Genomic DNA, 27919 nt, shown 5'->3' with positions numbered 1-27919 from the left:
TTCACTAATGCTAACTGTAAGCAAAATACTGCTAAGAGTTTTGAGCTCATTTTGCCTACATTTTTTGTTACTTGACGCTATCTGGCCAACATGCTAACTGTTAGCATTTCAGTTCAGCTTTCACACAAAACTTTCACGGAAATTACATTTTCGAGTTCTTCAAAAAAAAATCTATACATTTGTGGGGAGGCGTGGCCGGCAGACCGACAGCGAGGCAGGGCACGCCGGGGGCCCACTCCAAGATGGCGGCGAGGAGGCGTGGGCGCCGGGATCGACGCCGTAAACGATATCAGGTGCGTGGATCGCCGCCATCTTGGAGTGGGCCCCGGCGTGCCCTGCCTCGCTGTTGGTCTGCCGGCCACGCCTCCCCACAACATTGTACTGGTGTTGAAAGTGAAAATGAGTCTGTGGACCTCAGGGGACAACATATTAGGCACTTCTCTCTTTAAAGTGACAGGATTGTTTGGAGAGGTGTCTGCTTTAATAGAACATATCAGGACACAAACAACATTTTGGTATAAAAACTCTACAAGCGCTAACAGTAAATGTATGCATGTTGTATTACTTTCAACATACATATTTTTATGTATATATTTGAAATGTACCAGGGTTTTTAAGTGTTTGAAATGAGCGCAGGAACCTCGTCAGGCTTCGTACTTCTTGGCAGCGCGGTGGATCTGTTGGTACAGCGTCATGGAGAAGGCCATCCCCAGGAGCTGTGCAGGACCACAGGTGGTTAAAACGCCGTCACGGCGGCGAGGTGTCAATGTGAGGCGTGCTCACCTGAACGACCAGCACACACATGGCGATGGTTCCCAGCAGGTGCTTGTTGTCATCCAGCCACTCTTCCACCTTCTCGTAGCAGCCCTGACAGGATGTTGCATGGTCACACACACACTATTCCAGTCATCTTAATAAAGCTTGGCCAAATCTTCACTAAATGGGAGTTATGCATAAAGTAATGGGAGAGCTCTGCTGTGTTATGTACTTACAGTACTGCAAAAAAAAAAAAAGTCAAATATCCTCTATATTAGACGTGTCCAAAGTGCGGCCCTATGGCCATTTGCAGCCAGCAGCTAATTTTTTTTAGAGCCCCACAGAACATTCTAAAAATACTATGACAAAGAAACAAAACAAGTGTAATGAAAGAGCATACAGGTGGTGAAATGTAACGAGAAAAAGTTACAATATTGACAATAATAAGACAAAGCTTGTTTTTTCTTTAAAGTTGTCGTTGCTTAAAAAATAATAATGAATCAAAATCAATGTTGTTATGATTTATCGACCTATTTAAGGCTCCAATTACTTCACATCAAATGTTCCACTTTGAAATATTTTTTTGGGGAAAATGTTGCATATTTTGTATTTTTGCCATAAAAAACTGGGTTTTTAATTTAAGAAAAAAAGGCCTAAAACAGGGGAAAATAAAACTTTATATCAACAGACAAATCTGAAGTTGATCTAGAGCAGGGGTCGGCAACCTTTAGCACTCAAAGAGCCATTTTGGCAAGTTTCACAAATTAAAGAAAGTAATGGGAGCCACAAAAAAAATTTTAAAATGAAAAACACCGCATAAAAAGCTTAAATGCTTTGTGCTATGTTAACCAGGGGTCTCCGACACACGCACCGGCACGCACTTTAATGTGGAAATTTGATGTTAGTGCAGCCCGCGAGTTTTGAATGAATGGCGCTTGATAGCGTCATACTTCCCAACCCCCTCATTTTTCCCGGGAGACTCCCGAATATCAGAGCGTGATGACACTGCATTTGGCGCCCTCTACAGTCTGCCCTAAAAGTGTACCTGCTCGACCACATGTAGAATGCCGTTTCAGCTTGCTCACGTATGTGACAGCAAGGCGTACTAGCTCAGCAGCCACACATCTTACACTGACGGTACCAATACCCAGAATCCCATGCAGCCCTAACTCTTCCGCTCAACCAACGCACGGAGAGGGGGGGGGGTTGATGTGTGGGGGGATTTGGTGGTAGCGGGGGTGTATAATGTAGACCGGAAGAGTTAGGGCTGCATGGGATTCTGGGTAATGGTTGTGTTGTGTTTATGTTGTGTTACGGTGGGATGATCTCCAGAAATGTGTTTTTCATTGTTTTTTGGTGTGGGTCCACAGTGTGGCGCATATTTGTAACGTAACAATGTTAAAGTTGTTTGATACGGCTACTGTCAGTGTAAGCTGTGTGGCTGATTAGTATCAATCAATCAATCAATCAATGTTTATTTATATAGCCCTAAATCACAAGTGTCTCAAAGGGCTGTACAAGTAAGTATGCTTTGCTGTCTCCTGTGTGTGCAAGTAATAACAACATGCAACATGTGGCTGGACTGGCACGCTATATGTAAATGCTATAGAGGACAATTACTGCAGTGCAATTAGGGCACGCCCTTTATTTAGTAATTAGAGTGTAAATAGGATTATTTTTTCCCTGGGAGGTATCTAGGAGAGACACTGAGATCCATAAACCTCCTGGGAAAATCGGGGGGGGGGTCGGCATGTATGTAGCTGAGCCGCATCAGAGTGGTCAAGGAGCCGCATGCGGCTCCGGAGCCGCGGGTTGCCGACCCCTGATCTAGAGATTAAAGCGTTGGAAAAAATAAAAAATAATACATGACTTATTTTTCTGGGTCCCTGGGACCAAAATTGAGGGGAGCCCTAAAGTTCGTATTTCGATACTTTTCTAAATAAAGGGGACCACAAAAAATGTCATTATTGGCTTTATTTGAACAACAAATCTTAGTGTACATGAAACATATGTTTATTATTGCAATCTAGTTCTTAAATAAAATAGTGAACATACTAGACAACTTGTCTTTTAGTAGTAAGTAAACAAACAAAGACTCCTAATTAGTCTGCTGACGTATGCAGTAACATATTGTGTCATTTATACACCTATTATTTTGTCTACATTATGAGGGACAAACTGTAGAAAATGAATGATTAATCTACTTGTTCATTTACTGTTAATATCTGCTTATTTTCTGTTTCAACATGTTCTATCTACACTTCTGTTAAAATGTAATAATCACTTATTGTTCTCTTCTTTGATACTTTACATTAGTTTTGGATGATACCACACACTTGGGTATTGATCCGATACCAAGTAGTTACAGGATCATACATTGGTCATATTCAAAGTCCTCATGTGTCCAGGGACAAATTTACTGAGTTTATTAACATAATATAATTTTTTTTTTAAACCGAAAAAAATATTGATGTAATCATAGTAGTATCGACTAGATACCCCCCCTGACTTGGTATCATTACAGTGGATGTCAGGTGTAGATCCACCCATGGTGTTTGTTTACATTGTGACGCCGGTGAGCTATTGTATCCTCCTACGGTGTGTAGTGAAGCGTGTTTAGCTATTCCTCGTCCTCCAGTGATAATGCTACTTGTAAGAAACTTACTTTATTTGTCGCCATGGAGGCGAGGATTAGTGATTTAGAAGTAGCTAAAACACTGCGGATAAACATTAGCGGCTAACTTGCTAGCCATGTCTTCCTGAGGGTGTTTCAGTGTTATAACTTCACCTTTAGCTTTACTTTTTACACCAAAATGCGTCCGTTCTCCCTTTTCTGTCTACACGCCGTGTCTGCTTGTAAGTACTCCGTGTGTGTGCACTGCCGAACATGCTCCTCTGCTCGTGAAACCAGCAATGACACAACGTGACGAAGACAGGAGGCGGGGGCTGGGGGAACCGGTACTTTTTAGAGGCGGTATAGTACCGAATATGATTAGTTAGTATCGTGGAACTATACTAATACAAAACAATGGTCTACATTAGGCACCTGACTGGCTGTATACTAACCCGTGTCCAGAAGGCATTGGAAGCGTTGTGGCCACACCCTGCATGGATGATCTGACAGCAGGTGTCAGGGACCACGCTGACCTGCTGGGCCGCGTACCAGTCGTTGTAGCTCATCACGCCACAGCAGTGCCACTGTGAACACACCACGGCTTTATTCTTTGCTCTATACCTAATAATAATAATAGATTTTATTTGCAAAAAAAAAAAAAAAAAGCACTTTACATTGAGCAAACAACATCAAAGTGCTACAGTGTATTAAAAAAAAAAAGATAATACAAATAAATACAAATAAAAACTAGAACAGCCTAATAGCTAGAACTAGTATGCATATATCTAAAAAAAGGCTTTTTTAAAAAAAAGAAGGGTTTTTAAGCCTTTTTTAAAAGCATTCACAGTCTGTGGTGCCCTCAGGTGGTCAGGGAGAGCGTTCCACAGACTGGGAGCGGCGTCCTAACCGAGAACTTTTTCACTGGCGATAGGTTGATTGGCAACACTAAATTGGCCCTAGTGTGTGAATGTTGTCTGTCTATCTGTGTTGGCCCTGCGATGAGGTGGCGACTTGTCCAGGGTGTACCCCGCCTTCCGCCCAATTGTAGCTGAGATAGGCTCCAGCGCCCCCCGCGACCCCGAAGGGAATAAGCGGTAGAAAATGGATGGATGGATGGATATTGGAACTTAAGTACCGACTGATACGTTATTAACAGGATTCATAACTACTTGTAATACTTTGTAGTGTGGCATTTAGAAAGGTTTGATCAAGGGAAATACATATAGAGAACAACGGTAGGTATGAAAAACACGCATTATTCATATGTGTGAGTTATGTATATGAATGGGTGAATGTCATGTATTATGTAAAGTGCTTCGAGTAACGTTGCAGCTTTAGCAAAGTGCTACACACAATAAATACAGACCATTTTTTAATAACCGTCAGAAATGAACTTAAGCTGTCTTTAAGCTGGAGTGGAGTAGTAATGTTTTATCAGTGGCCACAATTAAGTTGAGCTCATGACGCAGACATGTTTGTTACTGGGTACTTTGTAAGTGTAACTAAAAACTATAATTATTTGATTTTTATATAATTTTATGTTATTCACATGTGAATAATTCCGTATAATAGACTGTATTTATATTATTCACATGTAAATAATGCTGTATAATAGACTGTATTTATATTATTCACATGTGAATAATGCTGTATAATAGACTGTATTTATATTATTCACATGTGAATAATGCTGTATAATAGACTATTTACATTATTCACATGTGAATAATGCTGTATAATACACTGTATTTATATTATTCACATGTGAATAATTCTGCATAATAGACTGTATTTATATTATTCACATGTGAATAATGCTGTATAATAGACTGTACTTATATTATTCACATGTGAATAATGCTGTATAATAGACTGTATTTATATTATTCACATGTGAATAATGCTGTATAATAGACTGTATTTATATTATTCACATGTGAATAATGCTGTATAATAAATTGTATATTATGCACATGTGAATAATGCTGTATAATAGACTGTATTTATATTATTCACATGTGAATAATGCTGTATAATAGACTGTATTTATATTATTCACATGTGAATAATGCTGTATAATAGACTGTATTTATATTATTCATATGTGAATAATGCTGTATAATAGACTATTTATATTATTCACATGTGAATAATGCTGTATAATAGACTGTATTTATATTATTCACATGTGAATAATGCTGTATAATAGACTGTATTTATATTATTCACATGTGAATAATGCAGTATAATAAACTGTATATTATGCACATGTGAATAATGCTGCATAATAGACTGTATTTATATTATTCACATGTGAATAATGCTGTATAATAGACTATTTATATTATTCATATGTGAATAATGCTGTATAATAGACTGTATTTATATTATTCACATGTGAATAATGCTGTATAATATACTGTATTTATATTATTCACATGTGAATAATGCTGTATAATAGACTGTATTTATATTATTCACATGTGAATAATGCTGTATAATAAATTGTATATTATGCACATGTGAATAATGCTGCATAATAGACTGTATTTATATTATTCACATGTGAATAATGCTGCATAATAGACTGTATTTATATTATTCACATGTGAATAATGCTGTATAATAGACTATTTATATTATTCACATGTGAATAATGCTGTATAATAGACTGTATTTATATTATTCACATGTGAATAATGCTGTATAATAAACTGTATATTATGCACATGTGAATAATTCTGCATAATAGACTGTATTTATATTATTCACATGTGAATAATTCTGTATAATAGACTGTATTTATATTATTCACATGTGAATAATACTGTATAATAGACTGTATTTATATTATTCACATGTGAATAATGCTGTATAATAGACTGTATTTACATTATTCACATGTGAATAATGCTGTATAATACACTGTATTTATATTATTCACATGTGAATAATGCTGCATAATAGACTGTATTTATATTATTCACATGTGAATAATGCTGTATAATAGACTGTATTTATATTATTCACATGTGAATAATGCTGTATAATAGACTGTATTTATATTATTCACATGTGAATAATGCTGTATAATATACTGTATTTATATTATTCACATGTGAATAATGCTGTATAATAGACTGTATTTATATTATTCACATGTGAATAATGCTGTATAATAAATTGTATATTATGCACATGTGAATAATGCTGTATAATAGACTGTATTTATATTATTCACATGTGAATAATGCTGTATAATAGACTGTATTTATATTATTCATATGTGAATAATGCTGTATAATAGACTGTATTTATATTATTCACATGTGAATAATGCTGTATAATAGACTGTATTTATATTATTCACATGTGAATAATGCTGTATAATAGACTGTATTTATATTATTCACATGTGAATAATGCTGTATAATAAACTGTATATTATGCACATGTGAATAATGCTGCATAATAGACTGTATTTATATTATTCACATGTGAATAATGCTGTATAATAGACTATTTATATTATTCATATGTGAATAATGCTGTATAATAGACTGTATTTATATTATTCACATGTGAATAATGCTGTATAATAGACTGTATTTATATTATTCACATGTGAATAATGCTGTATAATAAACTGTATATTATGCACATGTGAATAATGCTGCATAATAGACTGTATTTATATTATTCACATGTGAATAATGCTGTATAATAGACTGTATTTATATTATTCACATGTGAATAATACTGTATAATAGACTGTATTTATATTATTCACATGTGAATAATGCTGTATAATAGACTGTATTTACATTATTCACATGTGAATAATGCTGTATAATACACTGTATTTATATTATTCACATGTGAATAATGCTGCATAATAGACTGTATTTATATTATTCACATGTGAATAATGCTGTATAATAGACTGTATTTATATTATTCACATGTAAAGTGTTTATTGTCTATCGTGAGCGAACTGTGGTGCTGAATTTCCCCCAGGGATCAATAAAGTACTTTATATTCTATTCTTTTGGCAAATGTGTCATGACCGCTCTTGACAGCTTTGACTTGTTTATGTTTTTTAAGTTAAGTTAATTATTTCTGTTTCGGCTCCGCGTTTGTCCTTTGGTTTCATCGTTGCTGTGAGCGCTGATTGAGCACACCTGCCTCTGAATGGTGATCAGGACACTTGCCTGATCACTAATCAGAGGGCTTCGTATGCCAGCTGCACCGTTCTGGAACATTGTTTCACGCTGGTCTGCGATTGCTTCTTCATGCTTAGCTTTCCCTGCTTCCTGTGCACTTCCTTGCTGCACTAGTTTTGTTTTATCCGTGCACTCCCAGCTGCACTCTAGTTTTGTATTTTCTGAACATTAAATCTAGTTTTACAGCACAGAACTACCAGTACCATGCCGCAAAAATGTGGTTTTAGACTGCAACATTGGTTAATTCAGGACACTGGATTGTTACTATTACCATGTTTACCTTTTGTAAATGACTTACCATAATAATAATAATAATAATAATAATAACAACAATAATGGATTAGATTTATATAGAGCTTTTCTATTGACTAGATACTCAAAGCGCAACTTATATCGGACATTTTTCTTTCATCTAATCCCATATTGTTTTTTCACTGATATTAAATTGATATCACTATCCGATAAGGATACCCCTGGTATCTGACTCCTACCTCCTCCTGTATGGTATCCCAGGCTTCCCTCAGCCCGGCGTTGTTGTCCGTGTTGTAAAGAACCAGCCCGTCCTTCAGGTCCCGCCTGGCGTTGTCGCTCACCTGCCAGGACACAAGGAGGGACTGAAGTACGCGTTGCGTTCAAGTGCACTCCGCCAAACAAGCGCTCGCTACCTTGTCGGTGTAGACGAAGAAGAGGATGAGGAGGATGAGCTCGGCCAGGAGGATGATCAACAGAACAATGAAGAACTGGAGGAAGAAATTGTAAATATATTTTTAGGACAGAAAGGAATTTTTCCAGTATGTGTAGGGTGTAAAAAAATGCAAAATATAAAATTGGTCATTAAAGAAATAGTTTCAATTATTATTGTGTGAATGCTCCAAAACATTCACACATGGTTTTCTACACCAAAATTCATCTATTTCTTCTTCTTCTCCAGATTTTGGCACGCTCTACCGTCCACATTTTTCATCCGATTCATACCGTTCCAACTTCAAACTGTTCAGCCTATTTGGGAATCATGGGCTTTCCCTTGACAAATTCCAAAAATTCCCAGATTTCCCAGAATTCCAGGTTTTCCGGGACATTTATTCCCATTCAAAATCAATGAATTGGCCATTTTTCAAACTTCCACTATTTTTCAACCGATTCAAACAATTCCACCTTCAACATATTCCACTCATCCTGGACATTTAAACTATCATTTTTCCAAATAAAAAAAAAAATCCCATTTTTTCCAACCCTATTTCCACCCTTTTTTCTGTCGACTACTACTCCCACAATTTTTCAACCCACTTCAACCGTCACACCGTCAAAACATTCCTCTTAATCTCTTAAAACAAAGTTGTTTTTTGAACTGGAAAAATTCCCGGTTTTCCCGAAATTCTGTATTACCATTTCTCAATTAAAAATTTAACTACTTCAACATTTCTTGATTGTTTTGAAAAATTCCAACACCATTCAAGTTTTTTACCATTTTCCCAAAAATTCCCTCTTTTCCCGGAATTCCCACATTTTGATGAAATTCTCATTGAAATGAATGGGACATTTTTTTATTCCACAATTCCACATTTTTTAATGTAATTTAAACAGTTTCAACTTCAAAATATTCAGCCTGTTTAGGAATTGTGTTTTCTCCAACAATTATACAAATATTTCCCGGATTTCCTAAAAATGTCCAGTTTTTAGGGACATTTTCCCCATTCAAAATGCATTGGTCATTTTTCAAACTTCCACCATTTCCAAAATTTTCAACCTATTCAAACCATTCCAAAAATTCCCAGATTTCCCAGAATTCCAGGTTTTCCGGGACATTTATTCCCATTCAAAATCAATGAATTGGCCATTTTTCAAACTTCCACTATTTTTCAACCGATTCAAACAATTCCACCTTCAACATATTCCACTCATCCTGGACATTCAAACTATCATTTTTCCAAATTCAAAAAAATTCCAGGAATTCTCACAATTCCCATTTTTTCTAACCATATTTCCACCCTTTTTTCTTGCGACTACTCCTTCCACATTTTTCAACCCACTTCAACCCAGTGTTTCCCACACATTCATTTATTTGTGGCAGCCCGCCACGAAAGAATTACGTCCGCCACAAATAAAAATAAAAAATAAATGTTTTTTAAAAATGTTTTTGTCCTGTCCAGCTTCTCAGGCAAATCATATAGTTGATGTAGGTGCCCATATCGGCTGTTCAGATTTACTTTACAAAAGAGAAGTGTAGGATACTTCTCTTGTTGCCTTATTTGTATTTGACCACTACTGTTTTCTGTTTATTTGTTACTGACTGTGGCAGGACACCTCTGCCTCTGTTTCACTTTATGTTGCTGGTAAATAATATGGTTGTAGTAGTAGGCTAAAGTTAAATTATTTAGTATGCGCTAATTAAAGGGGCAGAGCTTTAAGAGACATCTTAGCTTTTATATTTTATAAGATATATTTTTTGTAAGAACCACAATTAATAAATATATTTCAGTGAATAACTTATTGTTCAAATCTGTATATAAATATGTACATAAAGTGTTGTAATTATATTGTAAAATGGATGGATGGATGGACGTTTAAAACAAAACTGTTATTATTAATTAGTAAGTATACTTTTTTTGAGCCTTTTTAGAGAAAATCATATCATTGTATAGTAAATTATGCAAATTACTCGATGATGTCATGGTGACCACGCCCATAGCCACGCCCCCACCGCCACAGGTATCTTGGTAGTTTATGGGAAACACTGCAACCGTTCCACCGTCAAATCATTCCTCTTAATTCGGACAAAAAACCTTTGTTTTTTTTGTCCGGTTTTCCCAAAATTCCAGGAATTCCGTAATACCATTTCTCAATTAAAAATGTAACTACTTCAACATTTCTTGACCGTTTAGAAAAATTCCAACACCATTCAAGTTTTTTACCATTTTCCCCAAAATTCCCTCTTTTCCCGGAATTCCCACATTTTAATGAAATTCCCATTGAAATGAATGGGAAAAAAAAATGTATTCCACAATTCCTAATTTTTTTTGTTAATTTAAAGTTTCAACTTCAAAAAATTCAGCCTGTTTAGGAATTGTTCTCTCCTTCAACAATTCTAAAAATATTTCCCGGATTTCCTAAAAATTCCCAGTTTTAAGGGACATTTTCCCTATTCAAAATGCATTGGCCATTTTTCAAACTTCCATTTCCACATTTTTCAACCGATTCAAACCATTCCACCTTCAACATATTCCACTCATCCTAGACATTCAAACTATCATTTTTCCAAATTCAAAAAAATTCCAGGAATTCTCACAATTCCCATTTTTTCAAACCCCATTTCCACCCTTTTTTCTGTCGACTACTCCTCCCACATTTTTCAACCCACTTCAACCGTTCCACCGTCAAATCATTCGTCTTAATTCGGACAAAAAACCTTTGTTTTTTTTGTCCGGTTTTCCCAAAATTCCAGGAATTCCGTAATACCATTTCTCAATTAAAAATGTAACTACTTCAACATTTCTTGACCGTTTTGAAAAATTCCAACACCATTCAAGTTTTTTACCATTTTCCCAAAAATTCCCTCTTTTCCCGGAATTCCCACATTCTAATGAAATTCCCATTGAAATGAATGGGAAAAAATTTTTTATTCCACAATTCCTAATTTTTTTTGTTAATTTAAACAGTTTCAACTTCAAAAAATTCAGCCTGTTTAGGAATTGTTCTCTCCTTCAACAATTCTAAAAATATTTCCCGGATTTCCTAAAAATTCCCAGTTTTTAGGGACATTTTCCCCATTCAAAATGCATTGGCCATTTTTCAAACTTCCATTTCCACATTTTTCAACCGATTCAAACCATTCCACCTTCAACATATTCCACTCATCCTGGACATTCAAACTATCATTTTTCCAAATTCAAAAAAATTCCAGGAATTCTCACAATTCCCATTTTTTCAAACCCTATTTCCACCCTTTTTTTCTGGCGACTACTCCTTCCACATTTTTCAACCCACTTCAACCGCTCCACCGTCAAAACATTCCTTTTAACCAGGACAAAAAAACAAAGTTGTTTTTTGAACAGGAAAAATTCCCGGTTTTTCCGAAATTCCAGGAATTGTGTAATACCATTTCTCAATTAAAAATTTTACTACTTCAACATTTCTTGACCGTTTTGAAAAATTCCAACACCATTCAAATTTTTGACGATTTTCCCAAAAATTCCCTCTTTTCCCGGAATTCCCATTGAAATGAATGGCACAATTTTTTGATACAATTTAAACCGTTTCAACTTCAAAATATTCAGCCTGTTTAAGAATTGTGTGCTCTCCTTCAACAATTCTAAAAAAAATTCCCGGATTTTCTAAAAAAAAATCCCAGTTTTTAGGGACATTTTCCCCATTCAAAATGCATTGGCCATTTTTCAAACTTCCACCGTTTCCACATTTTTCAACCGATTCAAACCATTCCACCTTCAACATATTCCACTCATCCTGGACATTCAAACTATCATTTTTCCAAATTCAAAAAATTTCCAGGAATTCTCACAATTCCCATTTTTTCAAACCCTATTTCCACCCTTTTTTTCTGGCGACTACCGTATTTCCTTGAATTGGCGCAGGGAATATAGTATTCGCACGTCTAGAATTACTGCCGGGTCAAACTCGTTTCTCAAAATAATTAACGCATGCTTGGCCTTATCGCCGGTTTATTATTGAAGCTGGATCAAATTCGTTTCGCAAAATATTAATTTTATTATCGCATGTCTATAATTTTCGCCGGGTCAAACTCGTTTCGCAAAATATTTAGCATATGGCTAGAACTTCCACCGGGTCAAATTCGTTACGTCACGAGTGACGCATCTGTCCTCCTTTTCAAAATGGAGGAAGCTGATTTCAGTAGTTTACTATCGCACAAAGGAAAAAAGATAAAGAGCTTTTCAGTAGGATTTAAGGTTCAAGCTATTGAATACCGGTACAGTATGCTAAAGAGAACAGTAAGCAGCTATGTTTTATTAATATACCGTAGCTGCGTGTGTGAAATACTGTATAAGTCATTAAATCACTCCCGCCTCCTGGTGGTAGAGGGCGCTGCCGCGCTAGTGATCCTTCTTGCGACTTCCTGTACTGCAGAAGAAGTGAACACACGCAGCAAGAGATTTATTTTTTCCCTCTGCCTGAACTTCTAATATGGAGGATCACATACAGGTATCTAAAATAAAACAGTTTTCTAAACTGGACTTTCAATCGAAGCAGGAGGTAATAATTAAAGGAATATCTCCATCGAAACAGAGACTTTTAAAACTGAAGAAAGAAAATAAGGAAGACTTCTATAAACAAGTTATCGATGCTTTTGGTCAGAAGGAGCTGCAAATGGACTCCATTTATAAGTACAGGTAAGACCATAATAACGTTTTTGTTAATTAAATGTGCTTTTCATGATGGTATGCTTACATCACACTCAAAGCGCACGCCTAAATTTTATGGATTCCTTTTGGTAAACGCCGGAGTGAGAAGAGGTTTTAAAATAATTACCGCATGCACGGCCATCCCGCCGGTTTCCGGTAAACGCAGGTGTGACAGGAGGTTTTAAATTAATTAACGCCCCTGCGGCTATTCAAGGAAATACGGTACTCCTTCCACATTTTTCAACCCACTTCAACCGCTCCACCGTCAAAACATTCCTTTTAACCAGGACAAAAAAACAAAGTTGTTTTTTGAACAGGAAAAATTCCCGGTTTTCCCGAAATTCCAGGAATTGTGTAATACCATTTCTCAATTAAAAATGTTACTACTTCAACATTTCTTGACCGTTTAGAAAAATTCCAACACCATTCAAGTTTTTGACCATTTTCCCAAAAATTCCCTCTTTTCCCGGAATTCCCACATTTTAATGAAATTCCCATTGAAATGAATGGGAAAAAAAATTTTATTCCACAATTCCTAATTTTTTTTGTTAATTTAAACAGTTTCAACTTCAAAAAATTCAGCCTGTTTAGGAATTGTTCTCTCCAACCATTCTAAAAATATTTCCCGGATTTCCTAAAAATTCCTAGTTTAAGGGACATTTTCCCTATTCAAAATGCATTGGCCATTTTTCAAACTTCCACCATTTCCACATTTTTCAACCGATTCAAACCATTCCACCTTCAACATATTCCACTCATCCTGGACATTCAAACTATCATTTTTCCAAATTCAAAAAATTTCCAGGAATTCTCACAATTCCCATTTTTTCAAACCCTATTTCCACCCTTTTTTTCTGGCGACTACTCCTTCCACATTTTTCAACCCACTTCAACCGCTCCACCGTCAAAACATTCCTTTTAACCAGGACAAAAAAACAAAGTTGTTTTTTGAACATGAAAAATTCCAGTTTTTCCTGAAATTCCAGGAATTGCGTAATACCATTTCTCAATTAAAAATTTTACTACTTCAACATTTCTTGACCGTTTTGAAAAATTCCAACACCATTCAAGTTTTTGACCATTTTCCCAAAAATTCCCTCTTTTCCCGGAATTCCCATTGAAATGAATGGCACAATTTTTTGATACAATTTAAACCGTTTCAACTTCAAAATATTCAGCCTGTTTAAGAATTGTGTGCTCTCCTTCAACAATTCTAAAAAAAATTCCCGGATTTTCTAAAAAAAATCCCAGTTTTTAGGGACATTTTCCCCATTCAAAATGCATTGGCCATTTTTCAAACTTCCACCGTTTCCACATTTTTCAACCGATTCAAACCATTCCACCTTCGACATATTCCACTCATCCTGAACATTCAAACTAACACTTTCCCAAGTTAAAAAACAAAATCAGATTTTCCTGGAAATTCCAACCATTCTTACATTCATACTACATTCTGTCAGCATTTCAGTTCAACTTTAGCATTGGAGCGTTCACACACTATTCCTTCAGGAATTGCCTCATCTAGTTACCATTTAAAATTGTATTTATTAAGTAATACTTACATTCAATAACATATTGAACTGCCTTTCTTATATTAATCTAATTTTGACACACACAAATCCATAACAGAAGCATACATCATTATTCGTAGTAACCCAAATACAATAAGTAGAATTATAAAGCTATATTATATTATTACTTTAATATATGTTGAAGCCCCTATTATTAATATTATAATACACTATATTATACTGATTAACTGCAGTGTTGTGATGCATGCTGGGTAATGTGGCAAGACTCACGCTCAGCAGCAGGCACTTGTTCTCCTTGATGGAGCCCAGGCATCCCAAGAAGCCCGTCACCATGACGACGGTGCCCAGGGTGACAACGAGGTTGGCGGCGGACAGCGACGGGAAGGAGGGCGACAGCGTGGCGAAGCTGCCCTGGGACACCGACAACCACACGCCCACGCCCAGCAGGCCGCACCCGCTCAGCTGAAACACACACACCGCCCGTCACTTCCCGCTGAGGGTGACAATGTTCGATTCCCGGAGAGTGCGGTTCTTACCCAAAAGAGAAGGTTGAAGAGGAAGAGCATGTACTTGACGCAGCAGACGCAGCCGCGAGCCATGGCGGCAATCTTCAGGACCTGCAGGAATGCATGATAACATTAACTAGAACATTCCCTGGGCCTGCTGCTATCTGTGCCCCGGACCATCTTTTGAAGAGGTGCGTTTTAGGTGCAACTGTCCAAAATGAACTACATAGCTAGCCTAAAATAGTAGCATGTTTACATAAAATTGCTAACATTTAGCACAAGTGCTAACATTAGCATGATAACAATTAGCATGTTTCACATACCAAGTTATATGACTCTAATGTGTATGGCTGCGGAAATAGAAAAAACCCCTGTACAATTAGATGAAAAAGTTGCTATTGTTTGCATGCTATACGACTCTGGGGTAAACCGTTGCCAAACTAGCTCAAAAATATCTCATGCTAATGTTAGCATGCTATCAGTTAGCATGTGTATGTAACAAGTGTCACATACCAAGTTATATGACTCAAGGGTAAACGGTGGCAAAATTAGCTAAAAAAAACTAGCGCTTTAATGTTAGCATGCTAACGTAAACATGCTAACAGTTAGCATGTTTCACATACCACGTTATTTAAGACGGCAAGGTGTATGGCTGCGGAAATAGAAAAACAAAAAAACTGTACAATTAGATGAAAAAGTTAAGAAAAACTGACCTTGCTAGCATGCTATCGTTTGCATGCTAACAGTTACCGAGTGTCACATCTTAAGTGATACGACTCTGGGGTAAACCGTTGCCAAACTAGCTCAAAAATATCTCATGCTAATGTTAGCATGCTATCAGTTAGCATGTGTATGTAACAAGTGTCACATACCAAGTTATGTGACTCAAGGGTAAACTGTGGCAAAATTAGCTAAAAAAAACTAGCGCTTTAATGTTAGCATGCTAACGTAAACATGCTAACAGTTAGCATGTTTCACATACCACGTTATTTAAGACTGCAAGGTGTATGGCTGCGGAAATAGAAAAACAAAAAAACTGTACAATTAGATGAAAAAGTTAAGAAAAAGTGACCTGGCTAGCATGCTATCGTTTGCATGCTAACAGTTACCGAGTGTCACATCTTAAGTGATACGACTCTGGGGTAAACCGTTGAAAAAACTAGCTCAAAAATATCTCATGCTAATGTTAGCATGCTATCAGTTAGCATGTGTATGTAACAAGTGTCACATACCAAGTTATATGACTCAAGGGTAAACGGTGGCAAAATTAGCTAAAAAAAACTAGCACTTTAATGTTAGCATGCAAACGTAAACATGCTAACAGTTAGCATGTTTCACATACCACGTTATTTAAGACTGCAAGGTGTATGGCTGCGGAAATAGAAAAACAATAAAACTGTACAATTAAATGAAATAGTTAAGAAAGTGAGCTTGCTAGCATGCTATCGTTTGCATGCTAACAGTTACCGAGTGCCACATCTTAAGTGATACGACTCTGGGGTAAACAGTTGCCAAACTAGCTCAAAAATGTCTCATGCTAATGTTAGCATGCTATCAGTTAGCATGTGTATGTAACAAGTGTCACATACCAAGTTATATGACTCAAGGGTAGACGGTGGCAAAATTAGCTCAAAAAGCTAGCGCTTTAATGTTAACATGCTAACGTAAACATGCTAACAGTTAGCACGTTTCACATACCACGTTAAAGACTGCAAGGTGTGTGGCTGTGGAAATAGAAAAAAAAACCTTTACAATTAGATGAAAAAGTCAGCATGCTAATTTTAGCATGCTTGCACGCTAACGTGAGCGGGATAATCGTTAGCTTGTGTCACATAACCAAGTTATATGACTCTAAAGTGTATGGCTGGGGAATTAGAGAGAGAAAACGGTTGCAATTTTAGCGTAAAAAGTTATCATGCTAATGTTAGCATGCTATCAGTTAGCAAGTGTCACATACCAGGTTATATGACTAAGGTGTACGGCTGTGTAATTTGAAAAAAACAACGTAAATTTAGCTAAAAAGTTATGTTTATGTAAGTATGCTAACAACAACATGCTAGCAGTTAACAAGTGTCACCTACCAAGTTATAGGATTCAAGGGCAAACGGTGGCAAAATTAGCTCAAAAAGCTAGCGCTTTAATGTTAGCATGCTAACGTAAACATGCTAACTGTTAGCATGTTTCACATACCACGTTATTTAAGACTGCAAGGTGTGTGGCTGTCTATTAGAAAAACGCGCAGAACTATAAAAAATAATAATAATAGAGCTTAGCGCTTTAATGTTAGCATGCTAACGTAAACATGCTAACAGTTACCATGTTTCACATACCACGTTATTTAAAACTGCAAGGTGTGTGGCTGTCTATTAGAGAAACATGCAGAACTATAAAAATAATAATAATAGAGAGCTTAGCGCTTTAATGTTAGCATGCTAACGTAAACATGCTAACAGTTAGCATGTTTCACATACCACGTTATTTAAGACTGCAAGGTGTGTGGCTGTCTATTAGAGAAACGTGCAGAACTATAGAAATAATAAAAATAATATACAGCTTAGCACTTTAACATTAGCATTTTTCGCATATCACGTTATTTAAGACTGCAAGGTGTGTGGCTGTCTATTAGAGAAACGTGCAGAACTATAAAAATAATAATAATAGAGCTTAGCACTTTAATGTTAGCATGCTAACGTAAACATGCTAACAGTTAGCATTTTTCACATACCACGTTATATAAGACTGCAAGGTGTGTGGCTGTCTATTAGAGAAACATGCAGAACTATAAAAATAATAATGGAGCTTAGCACTTTAACGTTAGCATGCTAACGTAAACATGCTAACAGTCAGTGTTGGGTTAGTTACTGAAAACCAGTAACTAGTTACAATTACTAGTTACTTAATTTCAAAAGTAACTCAGTTACTAACTCAGTTACTTACATCAAAAAGTAATGCGTTACTGTGAAAAGTAACTATTTAGTTACTTCTTTTTTTCTAAAGCTCCCATTAATGGCCTTTTAGCCTTCATTTCAGTACTGTTATTGCACTGGAGAATAATACAATCTGTTGATCAACTTGACATGCATTTTTATTTGCATTTTAACATAATTAATGAAAAACAGTGCAACATAAAAAGGCATTTCTCCTTTCTTTAAACTTGGACCAATGACCATTAATAAAAAAACAACTGAAAGTGCAACATAAGAAGGCACATCTTCCTTGAAACATAGTGAAATAAAGCCTGACATCTGGAGTGATGCTGCTGTTTTCCACACTTGGAGTCATGGATTGTAGAATCCTTGTTTTCAGTGGCAGGATCATTGACACAGATGGTGAAGTTTCAGATGTAACACTTTTGAGGGGTTTAAGCACCTTGGAGGACCTCCTCTGCCACTCTCACATCCTCATCAGACAGGTTGATGATGTATTGGACATTTTTCTTCAGGGTCTTGTGGGTCAATGCAGAGTATATAGCTGCCTGCTGCTGCAACATATCATAAGTGGAGTTCCACTTCGTTGGGACATCATGTATGAGCTTTATGAGTAGGCAGCTTTAGTATTTCTTGCTTTGTCTTAAGCACATGAGCAGCTGTTGTGCTAGGAAACCTCCTTCCTGATCCATCCTATTGACTGAGATGTGATGCCAAATTCACTACATGTGCAAAGCACCTATCTGTGGTCCCAGTCCTGCCTCATTCACTGCAATTATTTGATTTTTGGCATTATCCCGTGTGACCGGGAAATCTTTATCTTCCATTCCTCCACTGCTTGTGTCAGTACCTGCGCAAGGTGACTCTCGTAGAGGGGGGCGTGTCTGCTCAGCTGCCAGTCTGCTGTGATGAAGTGAGCGCTTATCGTCACATAGTTTCCCTGGACGTGCACCAGTCTGTCGTGAGCGCAACTGGTGATGCTCGGGATAGTTCATCCACAACTTTTTTCTTCTCGTGCTCATAAAGATCTGGCACAATCTTAGCGCTGAAGTGGGTGCGCGGCGGGATGTCGTAACGTGGCTCAAGCACGTTCAGCATGTGTTTAAAACCCTCGTTTTGCACAACGGAGTCTGCACCTATAAACACACCGATTGAATGGCGCGGGGCGTTCAAGCTCTTCCGTTACTCCGCTCGCCATGACCGCGCTGTGTGTGGACTGAACGTGCATGCGAACAACCTTTTTGTTTTGTTTTATATATCAAACCGCGGATCACGTGTGTGCCTCCCCTCCCCACACCCAGACACACGCCTCTTTTCTTCTCTCAGGGGAAGATTTAGAACAGGGGTGTCAAACGTACGGCCCGAGGGCCGGATCAGGCCCGCGAACAGGATTTATCCGGCCCGCTGGATGAGTTTGCTAAGTATAAAAGTTCACCTGAAATGTTTTACTGAATGGAACAGCTGTTCTAAATGTGTCCACTGGGTGTCGCAATAGCAATTCTTTGTATCTTGATACTGTAGACGATGCTACATACACTACCGTTCAAAAGTTTGGGGTCACCCAAACAATTTTGTGGAATAGCCTTCATTTCTAAGAACAAGAATAAACTGTCGAGTTTCAGATGAAAGTTCTCTTTTTCTGGCCATTTTGAGCGTTTAATTGACCCCACAAATGTGATGCTCCAGAAACTCAATCTGCTCAAAGGAAGGTCAGTTTTGTAGCTTCTGTAACGAGCTAAACTGTTTTCAGATGTGTGAACATGATTGCACAAGGGTTTTCTAATCATCAATTAGCCTTCTGAGCCAATGAGCAAACACATTGTACCATTAGAACACTGGAGTGATAGTTGCTGGAAATGGGCCTCTATACACCTATGTAGATATTGCACCAAAAAGCAGACATTTGCAGCTAGAATAGTCATTTACCACATTAGCAATGTATAGAGTGTATTTCTTAAAATTTAAGACTAGTTTAAAGTTATCTTCATTGAAAAGTACAGTGCTTTTCCTTCAAAAATAAGGACATTTCAATGTGACCCCAAACTTTTGAACGGTAGTGTATGTACAAAATAATCCACATGATGTTAGTGCACCAGTCGGGGAAAATGATCAAACTACATAAATAACATGCTGTAATTTGATTTTGATATCATTTTTTTATCTTGATAGATTGAAAATTGACACTAATGAGTTGACTGATGAACATTATCACATCATTTATTCAGAAAATATAAATAACGACAACATTTAAGTGTAAAAAAAACAAACTAACAACATTATGATTTGTACATTTGTGCTTGTTTTATTTTTAAACAAAAAACTAAATCTGACGTTGTCTTTATTTTTAAGTTATCGTGCCGTGATTTTACCAATCCGGCCCACTTGGGAGTAGATTTTTCTCCATGTGGCCCCCCATCTAAAATGAGTTTGACACCCCTGATTTAGAAGAAATACTACATAAAAAATAACGTAAAATAGCGCAGTAACGCATCATGTAGTAACGGTAACTGAGTTACTGAATATAAAAAAATAACGCGTTAGATTACTAGTTACCGCCGAAACTAACGGCGTTACAGTAACGCGTTACAAAGTAACGCGTTAGTCCCAACACTGCTAACAGTTAACATGTTTCACATACCACGTTATATGACTACAAGGTGTATGGCTGTCTATTAGAGAAACGTGCAGAACAATAGAAATAATAAAAATAATAATAGAGCTTAGCACTTTAATGTTAGCATGCTAACAGTTAGCATGTTTCACATACCACATTATTTAAGACTGCAAGGTGTATGTGTGGCTGTCTATTAGAGAAACGTGCAGAACTATAGAAATAATAAAAATTATAAAAGAGCTTAGCACTTTAATGTTAGCATGTTTCACATACCACATTATTTAAGACTGCAAGGTGTATGTGTGGCTGTCTATTAGAGAAACGTGCAGAACTATAGAAATAATAAAAATTATAAAAGAGCTTAGCACTTTAATGTTAGCATGTTTCACATACCACATTATTTAAGACTGCAAGGTGTATGTGTGGCTGTCTATTAGAGAAACGTGCAGAACTATAGAAATAATAAAAATAATAATAGAGCTTAGCACTTTAATGTTAGCATGCTAACAGTTAGCATGTTTCACATACCACATTATTTAAGACTGCAAGGTGTATGTGTGGCTGTCTATTAGAGAAACGTGCAGAACTATAGAAATAATAAAAATAATAAAAGAGCTTAGCACTTTAATGTTAGCATGTTTCACATACCACATTATTTAAGACTGCAAGGTGTATGTGTGGCTGTCTATTAGAGAAACGTGCAGAACTATAAAAATAATAACAACATAATAGAACTTAGCACTTTAAAGGGAAACTTCGGTTTTTTTCAACCTGGGCCCTGTTTTCATAATTTTTTCTGTATATGTGAGTGCTGGATAAAACATTTTTTGAGGTCGCGCCAGTATTGAGCAGGGCAGGCAGCCTCCAGCCCAGCTAACGCTCGTACACAGGGCAACTGGCTCTCGTCAAAATTCGGCCTATAAACATGCATTTTTTTCACACTGACAGGCTCAGATAGTTACAATGAGTGTCCGACAACATACTAGAAAGGAGAAATTAACGTATGTCTCTACCTTTAGCTGGAGATCGCTGTTTTTTGCGAGCTGTGTCCAAATCTCACCACGCTACAAATCTCGTTCCGAAATCTCGCGATAACTCGCGACAAAACACCGGTGGAAAAACAGTTACCTGACTGAGGTGAAGAGAGCCATGACAGACAAACAAACAAACTTTTCTATAAAACTAAAATAACAGTCTTCGGTAATCCAACAGAAAATCACTTCAGTCATCTCTCTTCACCTCAGTCAGGTAACTGTTTTTCCACCGGTGTTTTGTCGCGAGTTATCGCGAGATTTCGGAACGAGATTTGTAGCGTGGTGAGATTTGGACACAGCTCGCAAAAAACAGCGATCTCCAGCTAAAGGTAGAGACATACGTTAATTTCTCCTTTCTAGTATGTTGTCGGACACTCATTGTAACTATCTGAGCCTGTCAGTGTGAAAAAAATGCATGTTTATAGGCCGAATTTTGACGAGAGCCAGTTGCCCTGTGTACGAGCGTTAGCTGGGCTGGAGGCTGCCTGCCCTGCTCAATACTGGCGCGACCTCAAAAAATGTTTTATCCAGCACTCACATATACAGAAAAAATTATGAAAACAGGGCCCAGGTTGAAAAAAACCGAAGTTTCCCTTTAACATTAGCATGCTAATGTAAACATGCTAACAGTTAGCATGTTTCACATACCACGTTATATGACTGCAAGGTGTATGTGTGGCTGTCTATTAGAGAAACGTGCAGAACTGTAGAAATAATAAAAATAATAATAGAGCTTAGCATGTTTACATTAGCATGCTAACGTTAACATGCTAACAGTTACCATTTTTCACATACCACGTTATTTAAGACTGCAAGGTGTATGGCTGACCATTAGAGAACTATACAAATAATAACAATAATAATAAAGTGGGAAGTATAAGCAATAATAAAAATATTTAGAATAGGTTGTGAAGACAACTTACCAAGTGGAAGACGACGACAAAGCTGAAGTGGACCACCTGGAACACAGAAGCTGCTATTTTGTTTTATGGCGGGTATTGGAGCTTAATATGACAAAAACGGTACTTATGCGTCATTAAATTAGTATTTGGACTTGACTTTACTTGTTTTAAGCGTTTGTTGACAGTAGTTTGAATAAGTTAAGATAGCAGTAAACGTGTTTACATGACCTTGAGCATAAGGGAACTATCAAAACATGACGTCATTAACTTTAGCATAACAAAACCTCGTACTGTGACGTCACTCAACATCAAGCCTGTTTTAAAGTACGTCGGCGCTTCATGGACGATATAAACAGTCGCTGCTTTACAAAAACTCACCCTCTAGGCTGGTTACAAGTTATAAAATATACTGAATTAAGTTTTAGGACCCCGTTGGAGCACTTTGTTGAAGGCCATTGTTTGATTTAATCACGACACAAGAAGAGTAGAAAAAAGGGACTACTTACTCACCGCGCTATGAAGTAAAAGTCATAATTCGGCAAAGTGCTTCACTCCCTGGGTCTTTCACATGCTGTGTTTCTCGGAAAAGTTCATTTACAACACAAACGTCGCGCTTGTGGACGACCGAGAGGCTTTCAAAGTTTCACCGATGGCCGCAGCACGACTACAAGAGGAGAAGGCGGAGGGCGGAGCACATGGCGGAGGAAGCTGTGCGCGTGACGACCGGAACAGAGTTGTCTGATCTTTTTTTTTTTAAGTTTAAAATCTTCATTTACGGTATACGTTTTAAACCACCACAAAACTGTCAAATCATGCACGTCGGATGACATGTTTTCATGTCCTCCTGGAAGTGCTCACTTATGACTTTAGCACGGCTTGTTTTAAATTGGTGGTCAATCTTCATACTGCAGCTTAGGTAAATAAAAGGAAAACACAATGTTTTGAAAATCCTTTTCAACTTATATTCAATTGAATAGACTGCAAAGACAAGATATTTCATGTTCACACCGACAAACTTTGTTATTTATAGCAAATTTTAGCTCATTTGGAATTTGATGCCTGCAACATGTTTCAGAAAAGTGGGCACAAGTGGCAAAAAAGACTGAAAAAGTCGAGGAGTGCTCATCAATCACTTATCTGGAACATCCCACAGGTGAATGGGCTAATTGGGAACAGGTGGGTGCCATGATTGGGTATAAAAACAGCTTCCATGAAATGCTCAGTCATTCACAAACAAGGATGTCAACAAATGCCTGAACAAATTGTTTAAGAACAACATTTCTCAACCAGCTATTGCAAGGAATTTAGGGATTTCACCATCTACGGTCTGTAATATCATCAAAAGGTTCAGAGAATCTGGAGAAATCACTGCACGTAAGCCATGATATTACAGACCTTCGATCCCTCAGGCGGTACTGCACGTAAAAACCAACATCAGTGTGTAAAGGATATCACCGCATGGGCTCAGGAACACTTCAGAAAACCACTGTCAGTAACTACAGTTGGTCGCTACATCTGTAAGTGCAAGTTAAAACTCTGCTATGCAAAGCCAAAGCCATTTATCAACAACACCCGGAAACGCCGCCGGCTTCGCTGGGCCCGAGCTCATCTAAGATGGACTGATGCAAAGTAGAAAAGTGTTCTGTGGTCTGACGAGTCCACATTTCAAATTGTTTTTGGAAACTGGACCAAAGAGGAAAAAAAAACATCCCAACTGTTCTAGGTGCAAAGTGTAAAAGGCAGCATGTGTGATGGTATGGGGGTGTATTAGTGCCCAAGACATGGGTAACTTACACATCCGTGAAGGCACCATTAATGCTGAAAGGTACATACAGGTTTTGGAGCAACATATGTTGCCATCCAATCAACGCTATCATGGACGCCCCTGCTTATTTCAGCAACGGAGACCCTGGACTGTTGAACAACTTAAGCTGTACATCAAGCAAGAATGGGAAAGAATTCCACTTCAAAAATGTGTCTCCTCAGTTCCCAAAGGTTTACTGAGTGTTGTTAAAAGGAAAGGCCATGTAACACAGTGGTAAAAATGCCCCTGTGACAACTTTTTTGCAATGTGTTGCTGCCATTAAATTATAAGTTATTGATTATTTGCAACAAAAAAAAAAGAAGTTTGTCAGTGTGAACATGAAATACCTTGTCTTTGCAGTCTATTCAATTGAATATAAGTTGAAAAGGATTTGCAAATCTTTGTATTCTCTTTTTATTTACCATTTACACAACGTGACAACTTTACTGCTTTTGGCTTTTGTAATAAAGGCGTCAAAAAAAACAGTGTCTAAAGACATATAGGACTTTAATAAAAGTTAATAAACATCATCGTTATAAATACATGACTCTCAACAGAAACCCCAAATAAAAATGTACAAAAGAAACATATATATATATATTTTTTAGAGCGAGAGAGAGAGCTGGTCCAGTGTTTTGTCACTTGTCAACTGAGGTATCAAACCTAATCAAGTATTTGATTGATGACGTCAGCAAAGTCCTATCCCAGGACCCAGCGGTCTGCATGGGAACTGTTGAGCTGCACAGACTCGCTGCTGTCTCCTCCTCCGTGCTGGAAGACACCATGGAAGCATTTTCATCACAACATGCACATTAGCCAAGGTACAAAGACTGCTCATTTCACGCTTTTCTACAAGCAGCCACCAGAGGGCGCACAAGACCACCCAAACTCATGCCAACATCATGCAAACTCAAAGATGTTCCAATGGAGATTCAAGGTTGACATGCTAATAACCCACAGGTGTCAAACTCAAGGCCCGGGGGCCCAGATGTGGCCACTTCATTTTATTTGGCCCTGTAAAGCCTGGAAATAATATGTATCAATAAAGTACTGTAACTTTTCTTACTAAATGTTTTCTCTCTTTCTATTTTGGGAGGGAAAAAAATGTACTCCATGTAATCGCAAATGATGTTAACTTAAATATTGTTTAATTATGCAAAAACATTCAAACCATTTAAAAAAAAATAGAAATAAATACTAATATTGATGAATTTAAAGCAAGTTATCCATCAAATTGTGCAATGCAAAAGTAGCAATAGTGGTAAAAATGTGACATTTACTGTGATTTTTACAGCATTTTTCTCTAAATAAAAAAAAAACAGTACTTTTTTTACTGTAATAAACTGTGGTGCCGTTTTGGCATTTACAGTAATACACTGAAAAATATACACTTGTTGATTTGCAGTAAAAAACAAACAAACTGGCAGCTCAGGTGCCAAAATTTTACTGTAAAATTGCAGTTTTTTTAATTTACAGTAAAAAAAACTAATGTACATTTCATAGTAAAATTCCGGCAACTGAGCTGCCTTTTTTTTTTAACCATAAAAACAGCAGTACTGTTTTTCCAGTTACAGTAATATACACTACATTTTGAGGGGAAATTATTGCAACTTACTAAAAGTATTCTTTCTTTTTATTTTGGGAGGGAAAAAAAATGTACTCCATGTAATCTCAAATTATGTTAACTTAAATATTGTTTAATTATGCAAAAACATTCAAACTATTTTTTTAAAATAGAAATAAATACTAATATTGATGAATTTAAAGCAAGTTATCCATCAAATTGTGCAATGTAAAAGTAGCAATAGTGGTAAAAATGTGACATTTACTGTGATTTTTACAGCCTTTTTCTCTAATTGAAAAAAACAGTACTTTTTTTTACTGTAATAAACTGTGGTGCCGTTTTGGCATTTACAGTAATACACTGAAAAATATACACTTGTTGATTTGCTGTAAAAACAAACAAACTGGCAGCTCAGGTGCCAAAATTTTACTGTAAAATTGATGTTTTTTTTATTTACAGTTTTATTGCCAGTAAAATTCCGGCAACTGAGCTGCTTTTTTATTTTATTTTACCATAAAAACAGCATTACTGTTTTTCCATTTACAGTAATATACACTACATTTTGAGGGGAAATTATTGCAACTTACCATATATGTTTTTACATTTTACTTCTAAAAAAATCTACTAATAAAATGCATTTAAAAAAAATGGTGTAATAATAGTTATTCACTGTAAGAAGTGGCCCTCTGGGGCCAAACATACTGTAAGTGCCATGTGGCCCTCAGTGAAAACCCCATCTACTTCCAGTGTGGTTACAATTGAAGTATAACTACTGTGTACATATGCAGACCTTCTTGGCGATGGCGCGGAGCTTCCCCAGCAGGGATGGCTTTCGGGTGTAAACGGCGTCGTCATCAGGCTCCTCCCCCTCATCCAGGCCACAGCTGTCGGGAGCAGGAAGCTCGCACTCCTTGTTGGCCGTCATCACCAGACGGGAGTATTTGTACTCCAGCCTGTTGGACACACAGCAGGTCACATGACCCAGCAGAGGCGTGGACTAAAGTATGGGGACGACTCTTTAGCGCCGCCCTTCTGGCTCCCTGGAGCTTTTTTTTTTTTTTTTTTTTTTAAAGTACGAAAATGGAAAACATATTTTTGTTTGAATATATTTTCTGTAGGAGAACAAACATGACACAAACCTTCCTAACAGTTATAAATAACACTTTTTATATCAAACATGCCTCGCCGATGAGAGCATTTGGCGAGCGCTGTTTTGTCCTACTAATTCCAGCGATCCTTGAACTCACCGTAGTTGTGTGGACTGTGACGCAACAGTTTGTTTACATGTACGACTTTCTCCGACGCTGCCACAAAAAGACCTGTTTTATGCCACTCCGTCTTTGTCTCATTTTGTCCACCAAACCTTGTATGCTGTGCGTGAATGCACAAAAGGTGAGCTTTGTTGATGTTATTGACTTGTGTGGAGTGCTAATCAGGCATATTTAGTCAGTGCATGACTGCAAGCTAATAGATGCTAACATGCTATTTAGGCTAGCTGTATGTACATATTGCATCATTATGCCTCGTTTGTAGCTATATTTGAACTCAATTAATATCCTTTACTTAAGTTCTGTGTATTTAATTCATACTTACATTATCTGTATGTAATATTGGCTGAATTTCTGATAGTTGTTGGTGTGCCATGTTGTTCCAGACCACAGCAAATGTTACCCAGCTTGCGCAAAGATTGCAATAAATCCATTAGAAGAACACAACCTGCCGTTTCCTTTAACTTGAACACACACATCTATACCTGTGACCATTCTGAGACAGTCATTTCCAGGAGCTATAAAACTTGAAGATTTGCGTCAGCCTGCGACACACGGTCATTTTGATAGTAGGCTAATATAGAGAATACAGACACTTACATCATGTGTTGCCTTCATTATAGCACTTATGTAAGACTTTTAAAGTCATTTTAATAGTAAGCTAATATAGACACTTACATCATGTGTTGTCTTCATTATAACACTTATATAAGGCTTTTAAAGTAATTTTAATAGTAGGCTAATATAGACACTTACATCATGTGTTGCCTTCATTATAACACTTATATAAGACTTTTAAA

General features: G+C 37.0%; 2 protein-coding genes across 9 annotated transcripts in view; both read right to left on the bottom strand.

Moving 5' to 3' along the window:
- Positions 1–443: 443 nt before the first annotated feature.
- Positions 444–23193, bottom strand: LOC133662923 (tetraspanin-9). 8 transcript variants are annotated; one of them, XM_062067124.1, is made up of 10 exons: positions 22994–23193; positions 22505–22540; positions 16705–16730; positions 15037–15117; positions 14771–14962; positions 8259–8333; positions 8085–8186; positions 3823–3954; positions 784–867; positions 444–716 (listed from the first exon to the last, which is right to left on the bottom strand). In XM_062067124.1, the coding sequence occupies exons 4-10, from the start codon at positions 15097–15099 to the stop codon at positions 645–647; spliced, it is 720 nt and encodes a 239-aa protein (XP_061923108.1). In that variant the 5' UTR covers positions 15100–15117; positions 16705–16730; positions 22505–22540; positions 22994–23193; the 3' UTR covers positions 444–644. The 8 variants fall into 8 exon arrangements, with proteins under 8 accessions (XP_061923108.1, XP_061923106.1, XP_061923104.1 ...); XM_062067122.1 differs by lacking the exon at positions 16705–16730 and having other exon boundaries at positions 22505–22554; positions 22990–23192; XM_062067120.1 differs by lacking the exon at positions 16705–16730 and having other exon boundaries at positions 22990–23192.
- A 1590-nt stretch (positions 23194–24783) lies between these two features.
- The window catches only part of LOC133662433 (endosome/lysosome-associated apoptosis and autophagy regulator family member 2-like), a 46357-nt gene continuing 43221 nt past the window's right edge, over positions 24784–27919 (bottom strand). Inside the window, exons 21-22 of the mRNA XM_062066421.1 lie at positions 26642–26804; positions 24784–25058 (exon numbers count right to left, since the gene is read on the bottom strand). Of these exons, the coding sequence (XP_061922405.1) occupies positions 24987–25058; positions 26642–26804 (235 nt within the window). The 3' untranslated portion in view covers positions 24784–24986. The remainder of the gene's footprint in view (positions 25059–26641; positions 26805–27919) is intronic.

The sequence above is a fragment of the Entelurus aequoreus genome, linkage group LG12, assembly GCF_033978785.1.
Source record: "Entelurus aequoreus isolate RoL-2023_Sb linkage group LG12, RoL_Eaeq_v1.1, whole genome shotgun sequence".
Lineage (NCBI taxonomy): Eukaryota > Metazoa > Chordata > Actinopteri > Syngnathiformes > Syngnathidae > Entelurus > Entelurus aequoreus.
The sequence above is the reverse complement of the archived record's forward strand: the minus strand, read 5'-3'. Positions and strand labels throughout refer to the sequence as shown.

Coding starts and splice junctions, on each gene's coding strand:
- LOC133662923 (XM_062067124.1), bottom strand. CDS start 15,099: ATGGCTCGCGGCTGCGTCTGCTGCGTCAAGTACATGCTCTTCCTCTTC. Junction 3,955..8,084: donor GGGATACCATACAGGAGGAG/GTAGGAGTCAGA, acceptor GTGTGTTCACAG/TGGCACTGCTGTGGCGTGAT. Junction 868..3,822: donor CCAATGCCTTCTGGACACGG/GTTAGTATACAG, acceptor ACATCCTGTCAG/GGCTGCTACGAGAAGGTGGA.